General features: G+C 41.9%; 1 protein-coding gene across 1 annotated transcript; it reads left to right on the top strand.

The window, feature by feature from the left end:
• Positions 1–1,487: 1,487 nt before the first annotated feature.
• On the top strand, positions 1,488–13,680 carry sf3a3 (splicing factor 3a, subunit 3). Its single transcript, XM_083926040.1, has 17 exons — positions 1,488–1,680; positions 1,798–1,845; positions 4,188–4,240; positions 4,494–4,599; positions 4,694–4,766; positions 6,861–6,952; positions 7,046–7,128; positions 7,317–7,455; positions 7,542–7,610; positions 7,693–7,760; positions 9,182–9,289; positions 9,387–9,456; positions 9,605–9,769; positions 12,636–12,746; positions 12,835–12,925; positions 13,255–13,310; positions 13,406–13,680. Exons 1-17 carry the CDS (start codon positions 1,585–1,587, stop codon positions 13,481–13,483), a joined length of 1,506 nt encoding a protein of 501 aa, XP_083782166.1. The 5' UTR covers positions 1,488–1,584; the 3' UTR covers positions 13,484–13,680.
• The last annotated feature ends 342 nt before the right edge of the window (positions 13,681–14,022 follow it).

Genomic DNA, 14,022 nt, shown 5'->3' on the forward strand with positions numbered 1-14,022 from the left:
AAAAGTTATTTCTTGCTTCTATGTAGACACCGCACACATTTACACATAGACTCTATAGTTTATGTATTTACACTGCAAAATATGTAGCCTACATGACCTAAGTATTGTTATGGACATCCATCTTATTGTAATATATGTAATATATCTTTTGAATGAAATGTACGTGATTTCTTATGTTGTTGTAGTTTATATTACTGCTGTAACATCAGAGTAAGAATATCTTTAATTGTCATTGCAAAAGTACAATGAAATTGAGGTAGAAAGTCTCACATCAGCACAAAAAGAAAGTCCCCCTCCTCGGATCGATAAAGCTGAATCTTATCTCACCCTTTCGTCAAATAATAGGCTGTTTGTTGAACAGAGAGTCAGTGACAACATACATTTGCACTTTCTGTTTCATTGTGCATTTCGTATGTTCATGTTGTATTTGAATATGTTGTGATTATGTACGGCTGCTACCTCGGCCTCTCTTGTAAAATAGATTCTTGATTTTTTTCTTTTCTGATAAAGGAAAAATAAGAAATAAAAGAATCCACAAAACTTAAAATCATGCTTACCGGTATATTGGCTATACTATTTTACCATTTTAATGTAAATCTTTAATTTTACACTGGCTTTTGTTCAGTCTTTTTGCTCTTAAGGAGACAAGAACTATAATTATAATAATAATTATAAGTGGCACGCCTCTAGCCTTGCCAATCTGATGCTCATGGCACTCAAAAATAACTCACATTCAAGAGAAAAAATGTACCAATAAATAAATGATTTCATTTTTCAAATCGTCTTGCCACAAAAGAACACATTATCCTCCACCATAGACTAGTCCTTGCGTAGCGTCAGAGCCATAGACCCTAGGTAGAGGCGGAGAAACCCCAGTTCCGATTTGTCCTTTTGTTTGCCACAGCTTGACTAATCAGACCGCCTCCGTGCGCGCTCGCACGCGAGTCCGCGCAAACCGTGCGCTCTCTGTGCGCGTTACGGCAGGCTTAGATGATGATAGTGTAGACTACAAAGGAAGTGCCAAAGAGAGGGGTACAGTGTGGGCTGCCTATTTATCTTGTTTGAAAAGTGCGCCTCGAGATTTCAGAAGCAAGTCCCGTGTTGTTCATGTACAGTCCACGCAGTAAGACGCACGGAGCCCTGTTACAGCAGCTCTGGGGACTGTGGTTAGGAAAGGGCCCGTTATTAAATCCATGCCCTGCTGCTGAAATGAACAGTAGATTTAAATCACCTCAGGTAGAACCCTAAGTATCTTAAGTGAGTGTCGTCATATATAAATAACAATTAATTTTTAACAATTTTATAACTATTTATTCCAAATTGTGCAATTATCTGTGTATGTGCGTGACATTTCTCCTGTTATCTAATAATTGACCTTTTAGAAACACTATTGTCCAAGGCACCACTGCGGAACCATTTAATCGGCCGACGTTTCTCTGTGCCGAGTACGTTGACGGACGCTCGCTCCTCGACATGCGCCATCGAAAACAAACGTAGCAGACACGGCGGGGGTTGATTCATTTGATGCTGAATAGTTAGAAGCCGTGTTTTGTTATTATTAAAAGTACGACACATTTATAAACAATGGAGACTATTTTAGAGCAACAGCGTCGCTATCACGAGGAGAAAGAGAGGCTAATGGATGCGAAAACTAAAGAAATGCTACACAAGAAGTCCACGGTAAGCTAGCCGCTCTATGCTAGCATTAGCAGCATTGCTAGTCAATACTGCAAACATGAGAAACGTGTGCAAGTTAACCTACGTTTTACAATGTGTCTTGTTTTCTTTCTCTGACAGCTGCGGGAACAAATCAACTCTGACCATCGAACAAGAGCCATGTTGGATGTAAGTTCCGCAACAGTTTGGTTAGCACCGGCTAGCTAACGTTAGTGTTGTATTTACATAGTTATACCTACGGTCTCAGTTACAGACAATACGTTGACGCTTTAATGTCGTCTATATTGCACCATTTCTGTTGTTATTTACAGTAACTATGTTAACAGTGGTAAACAACCTATCGGTAGCTAATTTTCATTCCCCTTTATTTAACCAGGAATAGTCCCGTTGAGATTTAAAAAAAACAAACAACTAAACATGACGCACGACTAAACCTGATAAATCAACACAATAAAACAGCATTAAAAAAAAAAGAAGCAGACCAGTGCTCAGAGACAGAACATGTGCAAATTGTATTGCAAAAGTCCTTAATCCTGCTTTTGAAATTGTCCGTGCTGAAGAGGGATCCCAGTTTGAAATGATTCTGGAGTTTAGTCCAAGATAAGGGTGCTAAATATTTAAAAGCACTTTCACCAAACACAGTGTTAGTTCGAGGAACATTGAACTTAATCAGGCTGCTGCTATGTACAGTGCCTCAAGAAAGTCCTGATACCACTTTGAAATGGTCACTTTTTTGTTTTAAAGCTTGAAACGATATTACATCAAAATTTTAAAAATCCTGCTTGATTTGCCCTGACAATATTCAAGCATTTTTTTTCTCAAAATTTCTGAAAACTAATAAAAAATGAAAGATTAGAATAGCAGGGTTGGAAAAACGATGAGTCGCCAGATTTAACCCTTTGTGGAGGCACCTTTTGCTTTAATTACAGCATCAGTCTGTTTGGATCTGTCTCTACCAGCTTTGTGCACCTACATTGGGAAGGTCTGGGTGGTGCTATATGCCTTCCACTTCTGCGCGGTACTCTGAACGGTACTCAGAGGGAGAGTTAAAGCCTTTGAAATCGTTTATATCCTTCTCCTAACTTGTGCCTGTACACAACTTTATCCCTCAGCTCTTTTGAAAGCATCTTTCCAACCATGGTGAGTTCTTTGTGTTACCGTGCACTACTAGGAGTGGAATCCTCAAGGAACAGCTGTAAAATCACAAACGCCAGAGTTGATGTGGAGGCCAATTAACTTGCTGTGTAATCTGAAAGGTTATTGCTTATACCTGAGAATGTTAAGAAATATTACCCTAAAGCAGGTGTTTCAAACTAATCCAGTGAAAGGTTTTCATTCCACCCATGCAAGAACACACCTGACTTGACTTATTCAATCGCCTGAATTGTTGTCATGCAGTTGATTTGTTGGATCAGGTATGTTCTTGCTTGGTTGGAATGAAAACCTGCAGCCACAGCGGCCCTTTAACTGGATCAGTTTGAGACACCTGCTCTAAAGGGACTCATCACTCTTCCAACCCTGCTATTCCAGTTGTTGTTTTTTACATTCGTTTTCAGAAATTTGGAAAAAAGAAATTCACTTGAATGTTGTATGGTAAAATGTGTAAATTAATCTGGAAAAATATATATCTTTATGTATTATTTCAGGCTGTAAAACAAAAAAGTGACTATTTCAAAAGGGTATCACGACTCATGAGTATCACAAACAACGTTCCATCCTAAAATCTATCTTTCTTTCATTCACTCATTATAAATTCACAAATAACTGGAACATTAGATATTCAATGATCCGGGTCTTAAAATGGTTTCACCCCAACTGGGATTGGTTAACTCTTTAACTTCAACAAAGTATGACTTTATAAAAAAAGGCAACCTGGAAACCACCAGATACAGATATAGACGTAAACAATTAAATCACTCCTTCGCAACCCATTTAACAGAACACCCCGACTATTCAGAAGGACTCTGCAGGTAAACGTCACTGTTCATGTTGGACGGTGGTCAGAAAGTGTTTTGTCAAGAAATTGTCAAAAAAGAGGATTGCCGGTCTGAATTCAGAACCTTATACAGCCATGTAAGGCTGAGCAATATAATATAATAAAAGGTATTTATCATCAAACCGTTATAAAAAGGATATTTACAAAAAATCCATATTGTTTCTTTTGTGATGATGAAAAAAAAACAGCAGCTTAGCTGTGAGGTGGCAACAGTTCCATTATCCCGACGACACTTGATGTTCTGATCCTTGCACTTGATGTTCCTTTACACTAAAGTACTTGATAAAATGATAAAATACTCAACACTTTACATTTCTTAAGTATACAAAAATAGGCTTCACCATGTGGTTATTTCAGAAAGACTATGTTTATTAAATTGCCAGAAAAGCTGCCGTATCATGACGTATATCATTATCCAGATATGAAATAACCTATATCTCTGGATGGAATGTGTCAGCCATCTTGCCATGTTAAATTCTTAGTATGAGAACAGAGTCTGTTTATCTTTTGACAGAGGTATATGGAAGTGAGCGCAAATCTCAGAGACTCCTATGAAGACAAAGATGGGTAAGTGACTCACCTGCTCCACTTTAAGTACCTTAACTCATACCCAGATGTTAAAGTAGTCCTTCTCCAAATTGCAGATGTTGTTGGGGAATTATGTTCCCTTTGAGTTGTTCAACAAAATTGCTGTTGCTGAAAATGTTTTCTGTCCAATTTATTATTTTATCATCCTGGAAACAGGAGCCTTACTTATAATAGTTACACATAGTCATTACAAATGTTACCTTGAACAATGAAATCTTTTCCTTGTTGTCAGAATGAGAAAAGATGAACTTGCTGCGATCTCAGGACCAAATGAGTTTGCGGAGTTCTACAACCGACTGAAACACATCAAGGAGTTCCACAGAAAGCACCCAAACGAGGTAGCTAACGTCTTACTCGTTAATGGTCAAATCAGACTATGTAAAGCTTTTGGCATGCAATACTGTTAATAATGCTACCATGTGTTCCTTGTAGATTTCCATCCCCATGTCTGTAGAGTTTGAGGAGCTGATGAAGGCCAGAGACAACCCCAGCGAGGAGGCACAGAGTAGGTGTAAATCCACTTAAACCGTCCGTCTCACAACAGCAGTTTAACCTGGCTAGTTTCTTTGTCCCTGAACCTTACACCTACTAAAGCGGTAACAACCAGGGTAGCTTTGAAGGCGTTTAGAGCTGCAGTTTATTCTCACAGATAATTTTGGGTCACAATAACATTCCACCTCTGTGTCCGTTGTTCAACTTACACCACATATTGTGGTGTTGCGCCGTGTTAGAGACGACAACAGTCCCACGTCAGTCAATCTGCGGAGTGGAGCGGGCTTGCTTATTTTCCGGAGCTGCGAGTGGAATGCTCATAGAACGCAGAATTAAAGGTGTCAATACCACAGACTGTAAAAAATGATGACGGCTTCTCAAAAGTGAAGCCAACGCCTCTTGATCGCTCCCCGGGGGCCGGCTGCAGTATGGGATGTGGGGCAAACTAAAAAGTCAAAGTTCACCTCAAAAACATTTATCCTACAGATGGTTTCTGTTATCTTAGGTAGTTTATATCAAGCTGATGTTTGTTTAAGTGTTTGTTTTTCTTCTCCGTTTGGTTTTAATTAGTTATTTGATGGTGTAAAACAGCGTGAAACGTCTCGATGGACTCGCAATTGTTCGGGCGGGTGTATGATCATCACTTCGATGATGTGACTCTTGTGCCTGGTCATTGGTGCGCAAACTCTGGTTTAGGAGCGGGCGATATGGCAAAAATATCATATCACAATATATTTTTTTTATATCACAATCACAATTTTATTAATTTTTTTTTTTTACATTTATTTGTAATTATTTTGCAAGTAACTGAACAGTGCAACCATTGCAAGTATTTCCCTACGCAATAATCTAGCCCTAACAGAGAAAACATATCACAAAGCACTAAGGCCAAAGAACCTTTTTGAACAGATCTTAATCAGTTTGTGCACTTTTTCCATCTTGTGCCAAGTAAAGTGGACATTTGACAAAGAGCTGCCTAAAGCACCTGTTGCCTCTGGTGGCTGCAGTGTGACTGAACTCCTCGCTGTTTCATTCCCAGCACACTGTTTAGGATGTTGTCTCTTTAGGTGGTTGAAAAGGTTCGTTGTGTTGCCATCTGATGTACGCACATTGTGAGACTGTGTGTGACAGGTTTGGGCAGAAAGGCGACCTCAGTGAAGGTACGGCAGGGCCTCCTTGTTGAAACACATCAGGTGTCTGCGGTTGCACGGGACATTTATCTGTTTTAGGCGCATATTATACAGCTTGTTCCACAAATTCTATGAATAAGTGTGGACTGACAGCGTCGACGCAACACGCTACTCTGACGCCCGCGTGCTGTTAGGGCTTCCCACTACATTCTGACTCAAACATAATGGAGAATGAGAAATCCTCATCACTGCCTGTAGTTCTCTATGATTGGTTGATTGGCGTGTCTTTAGGGCGGTGCTTCAGGCGGACTAGCAAATAGTGGGATTTAGGTGAGGAAAAATACCCTGATGTTTCTGTGCAGAGCAGAGAACAGCAGTGGATCGAATGCGTCCTACAGACGATTCTACGATCTCTCTGGCAGATCGTCAGCACGTTGTAATCCTTCACCCTCTAAAATCGTCATATCGCCAACCCCTACTCTGGTTGCAAAATTACAACACAATGGCGCCCATATGTAGGAAATACAACTGGAGGAAGTGTAGCTGCGTTATCCATCTTTATATCCGGTCTGTAGGAAATACTAGATCTACCAGTAAATTATATGACTGTTAATGAGCGAGTGCTCTCCTGTATTTTCAAGGAAACTCCTGAAAAGGTCATAGCGCCATACACAGTCATTAACCTTGCTCTCAAACTGTGCTGTGTTGGGTCCTTGAATTTGAGTGAAAAGGAAAGTCTTTGAATTTAATGGTGTAGAAGCTGTGGGAACACTGCTACTGGTGTCTGTATTATTTATGACTTTCACTGAGCAGTGTTTGGTCCCTCTCAGGATCCTGTAGGAATAGTTCCAGACCAGTGCTCGCTGAGGAGGCTTTGCCTGAACCCAGCTTTCTAATGGTGCTTTCCTCTGTAGAAGGTCAGCGGATCATCACAGAGACAGTTCTCTTATCTTGTGATTTTTGTCCATGTTCTTCAGACCTGGTGGAGTTCAGTGATGAGGAAGGATACGGCCGCTACCTTGACCTCCACGACTGCTACCTGAAGTTCATCAACCTGAAGGGAGCTGAGGTTAGGATCCCTTAAAGTCTCCATAATCTGGGCTGTACCTCTAGACTAAAGTACTATTTGTCTTTAACCACGAGCTACACTCTTTCCCTGCAGAAACTCGAGTACATCTCTTACCTGTCTTCATTCGACCAGCTTTTCGACATCCCCAAGGACAGGAAGAATGCAGAATACAAAAAGTAGGTCCATCCTGTTTCTTCCCATCAGAACTGATTACTAACACCTGTGTGGAACTTGAAGAATAACGTATACAAAGCTTTAAAGACAAGAAGATGAAACCCATCTTTTACTTAATGAAGTATCATAAAGGATGTATAGAAATGTGTAGGTTGGATAATATGTATTTGCATGTGCTGCTGTTGTGCAGGTATCTGGAGATGCTGCTGGAGTATCTGCAGGACTACACAGACAGAGTCAAACCTCTGCTGGACCAGAACGAGCTCTACGGCAAAGTGCTGATAGACTTTGAAAAGAAATGGGACAACGGGACCTTTCCAGGCTGGCCGGTAAGGGCTCATCTTCACGTGTGATGACGGTCAGAGTTTCTGTCGGATATCTCATCTGACCTGTTTCATTTGCTTCTGAATCGTAGAAAGAGACGAGCAGTGCTCTGACACATGCTGGAGCTCATCTGGACCTCTCGGCTTTCTCTTCCTGGGAGGTAAAGAGCTCATATTTGGAGATTTATTATTTAAAATAAAACTAGGTTTGCTCACTTCTGCTGCTGTTTTTCCTATCCGCAGGAGTTGGCTTCCCTAGGTCTGGACAGATTGAAGTCTGCCCTCATGGCGTTGGGACTGAAGTGTGGAGGGTGAGAATGCAGTTTGCACGGATATATGCACTGATAAGATTGAATTGATACATACACATCTTTCTAGCACAACTGTTTGAGTGCGAGTACAGTTTAGATGAAGTGAGAGCATATTTGTATTTGTTGGAACCTTTCCAGGAATCTGGGTACATTTGGACGCATTAATAAGTTACTTTACCCAGTCTGACATTTAACATTTATTACTGCTTTGCACCTGGGAAACCCAAAAAAGCCCAGAGATTACTATTATTGAAAGCTAGTTTTTATAAAACTTTTATAGACTGTTGCAGTATGTGTAGCATTCATTCAGACTGCAAGCTAGGGCATGGGATGGGGCACTGCACTGTTGATATGATTAAAAAAATCAAGGTTAAATTAACTGTTTTTTATCAAATGTTTTTTATTGAATGAAGAATAATATATACAATAATATATTTACAAATGGAATATATGGAGAATACAGCAATTTCACATAACATGCAATCTTGTCCCAATCACCCCTTCCCCCAACAGCCCTATCTACAAGCCACAGTTATATATATAAAGCATATATATATTAAAGGGTACTCCATCCCTGGAGTCATTCAGGAAGGTGCTGGAAGTTTGGTTTTATCATTTGAAAGGAGACAAAAGAAGATTGAGTAAATAAAGGAAAGAAGATTGAACTGCTGGCAGAAATCAGCAGATATGGACACAAAGAGAGAGAGAAAATCAGTCTTTGGCTCAACTTTTTGTTTGCATTAGAAACTGAGTATTGGAACCTTTTTAAGTTTCAAACGGGACATAATGACCCTCAGACACTGAGCGTGGGCGGGGCAGCATCCTTTCATCTGAGTAATACTAGGTCTGGCCAAAAGAGAGGCGAAGGACAGTGTGCAGAGTTTGACTGGAGTCAGTAGCATGTCTGCCTCTCCAGCGGGTTGGCTTCTAGGTCAAGACTAAAAACTTCTCTCCATTACTTTTGCATTCTAAGGGAAGCGTCACCCCTTTTGCATTTGTCACAACAGGGATCCTCGTCTGGATACACTTAGTTGTTAGGTCTATAAAATGGCAGAAAATTCTAAAAAAAAAATGTTGATCAGTATTTCCCAAAGCCCAAGATGACGTCCTCAGGCGCTTGTTTTGTCCACAACTTAAATATATTCGGTTTATTGTCACAGAGGAGGAAAGAAGCCAGAGAATATTTACGTCTAAGAAGCTGAGATCTGTGAATTTTGAACCTTTTTTTTCCCTTCAAAAATACTCAAAACAACTCATCAGTTACAACAGATTATCGAAATAGTTGGAGATTAATTGAATAGTTGACAAATATTCGATGACTTGACTTATCGTGGCAGCTGTAAAGAATAAATAATTGCACACAAAAGCCGTAGTGAGCATGTGATGCCGAGTCAATGACTGTCTGTCTGTCTGTCTCTCAGGACTCTGGAGGAGAGAGCTCAGAGGCTCTTCAGCACCAAAGGCAAATCCCTGGAATCACTGGACCCTTCACTGTTTGCCAAGAATCCCAAAGCCAAAGGCCCTAAAAAGTAAGTGTGTGTAAAATATTCAATCTTAACGCTAACAGTGTGTCATAATGCCGTTCATTATAGAATTCATACCAATTTCCATCCATCACTTGTGCAGAGACACGGAGCGGAACAAGGAAATTGCCTTCCTGGAAGCTCAAGTCTATGAATATGTGGAGATCCTCGGGGTGAGTGACTACATCTAGGGGTTAACAACACTGCTGTGGAAGTCATGAGGAATGGCATTGGTCCAGCCTTTTTTTTTTTTTTGTTGAAAGAAATGTATCTTGTTTTCGGCTCAAACGTGACCACTTTGATCATCATTGGCGGTTCCAGGAGCAGAGGCAGCTGACTCACGAGAACGTCCAGAGGAAACAGGCCAGGACCGGAGAGGAGCGAGAGGAAGAGGAGGAGGAGCAGCTCAGTGAGAGCGAGAGCGAGGACGAAGACAACGAGATCATTTACAACCCCAAGAACCTGCCGCTGGGCTGGGACGGCAAGGTGAGGCTCCACCCCTCGAACCTAACGACACCGCATGCAAAAGGACACATCCTCCGTTCTGCTGCACCTGCATCACAGTGTGTCTGAAACTGGCTCAGTGGGCTCTTTGGTGGTGTTTGACTTACCGTATTTTCCGCACTATAAGGCGCACCACATTATAAGGCGCACCTTCAATGAATGTCTTATTTTGAAACTTTTTTCATATATAAGGCGCACCACATTATAAGGCGCATAGAATAGATGCTACAGTGGAGGCTGGGGTTACGTTAAGGACCGCCTCCAAATTCATTGATGCTAAGTTAGCGTGCTAGCGCTGTTGCCTTCAGTGGAATAGTGATTGTACGGACACTTCTACTTGCTGCTCTCTGTTCAACAACCCACTGTTCCAGTTTGTCCTCCAACTGTAGCCATCTCGCTCTGTTGCCTCGGAAACTCTGTTTAGTCTTCTTTACTTGGCGCAGGTCATCTTGTTGCTTCCTGCACTTCGGCACCATTGATTCGTTAATGTTAACTCTCTGGCTGCTGCTCTATTCCCGTGTTCTACTGCGTGACTAATGGCCTTGAGTTGAAACTCTGCGTCGTAAGCGTGTCTCTTAACAGGAGCCATTTTGGGCTCTTTACACAAACACACATGGAAATGAAACGGCACGCTTCGCGCAGTCATATATTTCAACATGCACCGCGCGTTACTTCTTCTACTGGGAAAATAGAGTCGGCGGCTGCTCACCGTAGTTGGAGACCTGTTGTGGCTCAATATTGGTCCATATATAAGGAGCCCCGGATTATAAGGCGCACTGTCGGCTTTTGAGAAATTTGAAGGTTTCTAGGGGCGCCTTATAGTTTTATAGTTAATTATGGCAGAGGGGAAATGTTTTTTAGGCATAGATCAAGTCAAGTGAAGTCATGTCTTGTGGTCAAGGCACATACGACCTCTGATAGGGTCAGCCCCAGAAACCCAGATCTTAATTGAAACCGATTCTACATTTTTCAAAAGCTGGGTTATTTTTAAGGTCTGTCCTTTTGGCTCTGTTCACACTGCAGTTCAAAGTGACCTGAATCCCATTTTTTCTCTCATGACTCTTATCTGATATGCTTTTGACAGTGTGAACAGCACAAGTCCCATTGAACCTGACATTTTCAAATCAGAATCAGGCCACTTTTAAGTGTGCTACTGAATCGGATACGTATCGGATATATTTGAATGCGACCGCAATCTGAACAGCCAGGTCACATTTAGTTCTTCTTTGACGTCATTCTGACCTGCGCTGCACTGTTTTATAAATGAATAACAAATAAAGTTGACTGAAAAAAAAAGTGTGCCACATGCGGGTGCAAGGAACAGACAACAAACGTGGAGGACAGCAGTGAAGCAGGCGGCCAGTGGAGGGAGAGGGAAGTTTTAGACCTCATTAGTGTTTCACAAGTTTTAGACCTCACTGTTTTTAGCAATATAGCAATATAGCAATATAACGGTTGCCTACCTGTTCGCTTGAATTGTGCATTAAGACCTGCAGTGTAGACGCAGTCTTTGTCTGTAGTAGCAGAGAGTGAAATTAGCTCAGCAGACAACAACTAGAGCTGACCAGTGTGATGAAGCTCTAGCTCAGGGCTGCCCAATCCTGCTCCTGGAGAGCCACTGTCCTGCATGTTTTAGGTTTCTCTCTGCTCTAACACACCTGATTCTAATGATGTGCTCGTTATTTAGCAGCTGATGCTTGTCACAGGTTTGAAAATCATTAGAATCAGGGAGAAACCTTAAACATGCAGGACAGTGTCCCTCCAGCAGCAGGATCGGGCACCCCTGCTCTAGCTGTTCATGCCCATATGCGTCCGCACATTTATCACTCAACACCTCCTTATTCAGAAACGCGTCAAATCCTCTGTTTTGCGTAGGTCCCCAAGTGCTCGAGCATGTGTGGAGCACGTTTCAGCCCCCACTCCCAAACCACTCCTCCTTTCTCTTCCAGCTGCACCTGTTCAGAAGTCAGTCAGAATGTGGTGATAGTGGCTCGCTCAGGAATATTTTTGTTTTTCATTTAGATTTGTTTCCAAGGAGACATTAAGTTTTTATAGTGACTTGGATGTTTCAAAAAGCTGTTGCTCTTCAATATTTCTATGAGGATTTCAAGCAAAGAGCGATTTGTATATTCTTAGATATGTTGGTTTGAATAATTCTCAAAGCCCTGATGAGGTAGAACCACCACCACAGTTGTCATGAATATTGAAATTAACAGGTTGTAAACATGCTTGTTTCTGCTGTTATGTTGTGCATTTTAACACGAGGCTCAATGGGGATGGCCTCCCTTTTTGAGCCGGCCTCAAGTGGCTGTTTGAGGAACTGCAGTTTTTGCCTTTTCAGTCTGTAGGTGGCTGAAACCGCCCGTGTTTTACCAGAACAATCAAAGATACCCATGCTTTTAAAAATGAACAGAATTTTATGGATCGTAAAAATAGGTTTGTCCTTCAGCTTTAGCAGGGGACCCCAAACTTCCCTTTCCCGGGACACATTAACCAGCTCTAACTGGGGAATCCAGAGGAGTTCCCAGGCCAGTGTGGAGATCTAATCTCTCCACCTGGTCCTGGGTCTTCCCCGAGGCCTCCTCCCAGCTGGACGTGCCTGGAACACCTCCCTAGGGACATCCTTACTAGATGATCCTGAACCACCTCAACTGGCTCCTTCAACACAAAGGAGCAGCGGCTCTACTCCGAGTTCCTCACGGATGCTTAACTTCTCCCCCTCTCTCTAAGGGAGACTCCAGCCCCCCTCCAGAGAAAACCCATTTCGGCCGCTTGTACCGGCGACCTCGTTCTTTCGGTCATGATCAGTGTGTCTCATGTTTTCTTTTTGCTGTTTTATTCCCTCTAGCCAATTCCATACTGGCTCTATAAACTCCACGGGCTGAACATCAACTACAACTGTGAGATCTGTGGGAACTACACTTACAGGGGACCCAAAGCCTTCCAGAGGCACTTTGCGGTATGTTTGTCATCATGGCTGTTGCAGAGGGAGTTTCATCAGACTTGCAAACAAAAGAAATTAAGTGTACTTTTTTTTTTTTTTGCAGGAATGGAGGCATGCTCATGGTATGCGCTGTCTGGGAATTCCCAACACTGCTCACTTCGCCAACGTCACACAGATTGAGGACGCCGTCTCTTGTAAGTCTTTGTTTCGCTGGTATGAACATCTGGATCGTGAAGAACTTTGGAAGGTTGGAAAGAAAAAAGTGCAGACACTCAAACGTGAAAAACCCTTTACAATTTAAAAAAGACACACCATATCATACACCCTAAGGAAGGCGCAACACGCGTTGGTGTTCTTTAAATTGTACTCACTAAAAAAAGGGGGTTTTAACTTTATCAAACCCACCTGAGTGCCAGCACTTTTTTCCTTCGGATCTGTGGTTTGTGGGGACACCAGCAGCGCTCCTGTGATCCTGAACTTTGAAAGGTTGTTTGAAAAAGTCCTTTGTGTTTTGTCACTCCAGTGTGGGCAAAGCTGAAGTCCCAGAAGGCATTAGAGCGCTGGCAGCCAGACACAGAGGTGAGTCCACACGGATGGAATCAGAACAACTGGTTGGGGAAACGATGCTCCCTTGTATTAATAATACTCCTTTTATGGTTTGTGTGTTTTTTCAGGAGGAATATGAGGACTCAAGTGGCAACGTGGTCAACAAGAAGACCTATGAGGATCTGAAGAGACAAGGCCTGCTGTAGATTAAGGAGAACGACATAATGTAACATCTGATAAAGCGTCCTTTAAAATTTGCTATATTTTTTATCACCCGTGTTTCTTTTTATTTGTAAGTAGTAATGTTTTACAGACTGCATCCCACCCTCGTTCTTCCCTTTGATAACTTTGTAACGTGGCGACCAGTGATCATTATAATAAACAGAGTACTTTTGTCACTGCTGTTTGTCTTCCTCTCCTGTTTGTTCTGGTGAGCTTGGCTCCTGGAAAGGTTTCTATTAGCGTTCTGACTGCAGGGACAGAGCTCTGGGGCGGCACTCTGATTTATTGATGCGACTGACTCGTTAGCATATTTAACTCTCTTTATATAGGCTACTTTACTACTATGGTTTTATGGTGGTGGTAAACACTTGAGTAATAATTCAAGACATGGATAGTTGTTTTAATGGGGGAACCTGATGTTGCCATAGAGCCTTGTTTGCCAAATTATGACCTATGACTTAGTAAGTTTTTCTGGTGGAAAGGAGCATATTTGACAGACCATAAAACTAAAAGTCACAATGTT

The sequence above is a fragment of the Echiichthys vipera genome, assembly GCF_963691815.1.
Source record: "Echiichthys vipera genome assembly, chromosome: 13".
Classification (NCBI taxonomy): Eukaryota; Metazoa; Chordata; class Actinopteri; order Perciformes; family Trachinidae; genus Echiichthys; species Echiichthys vipera.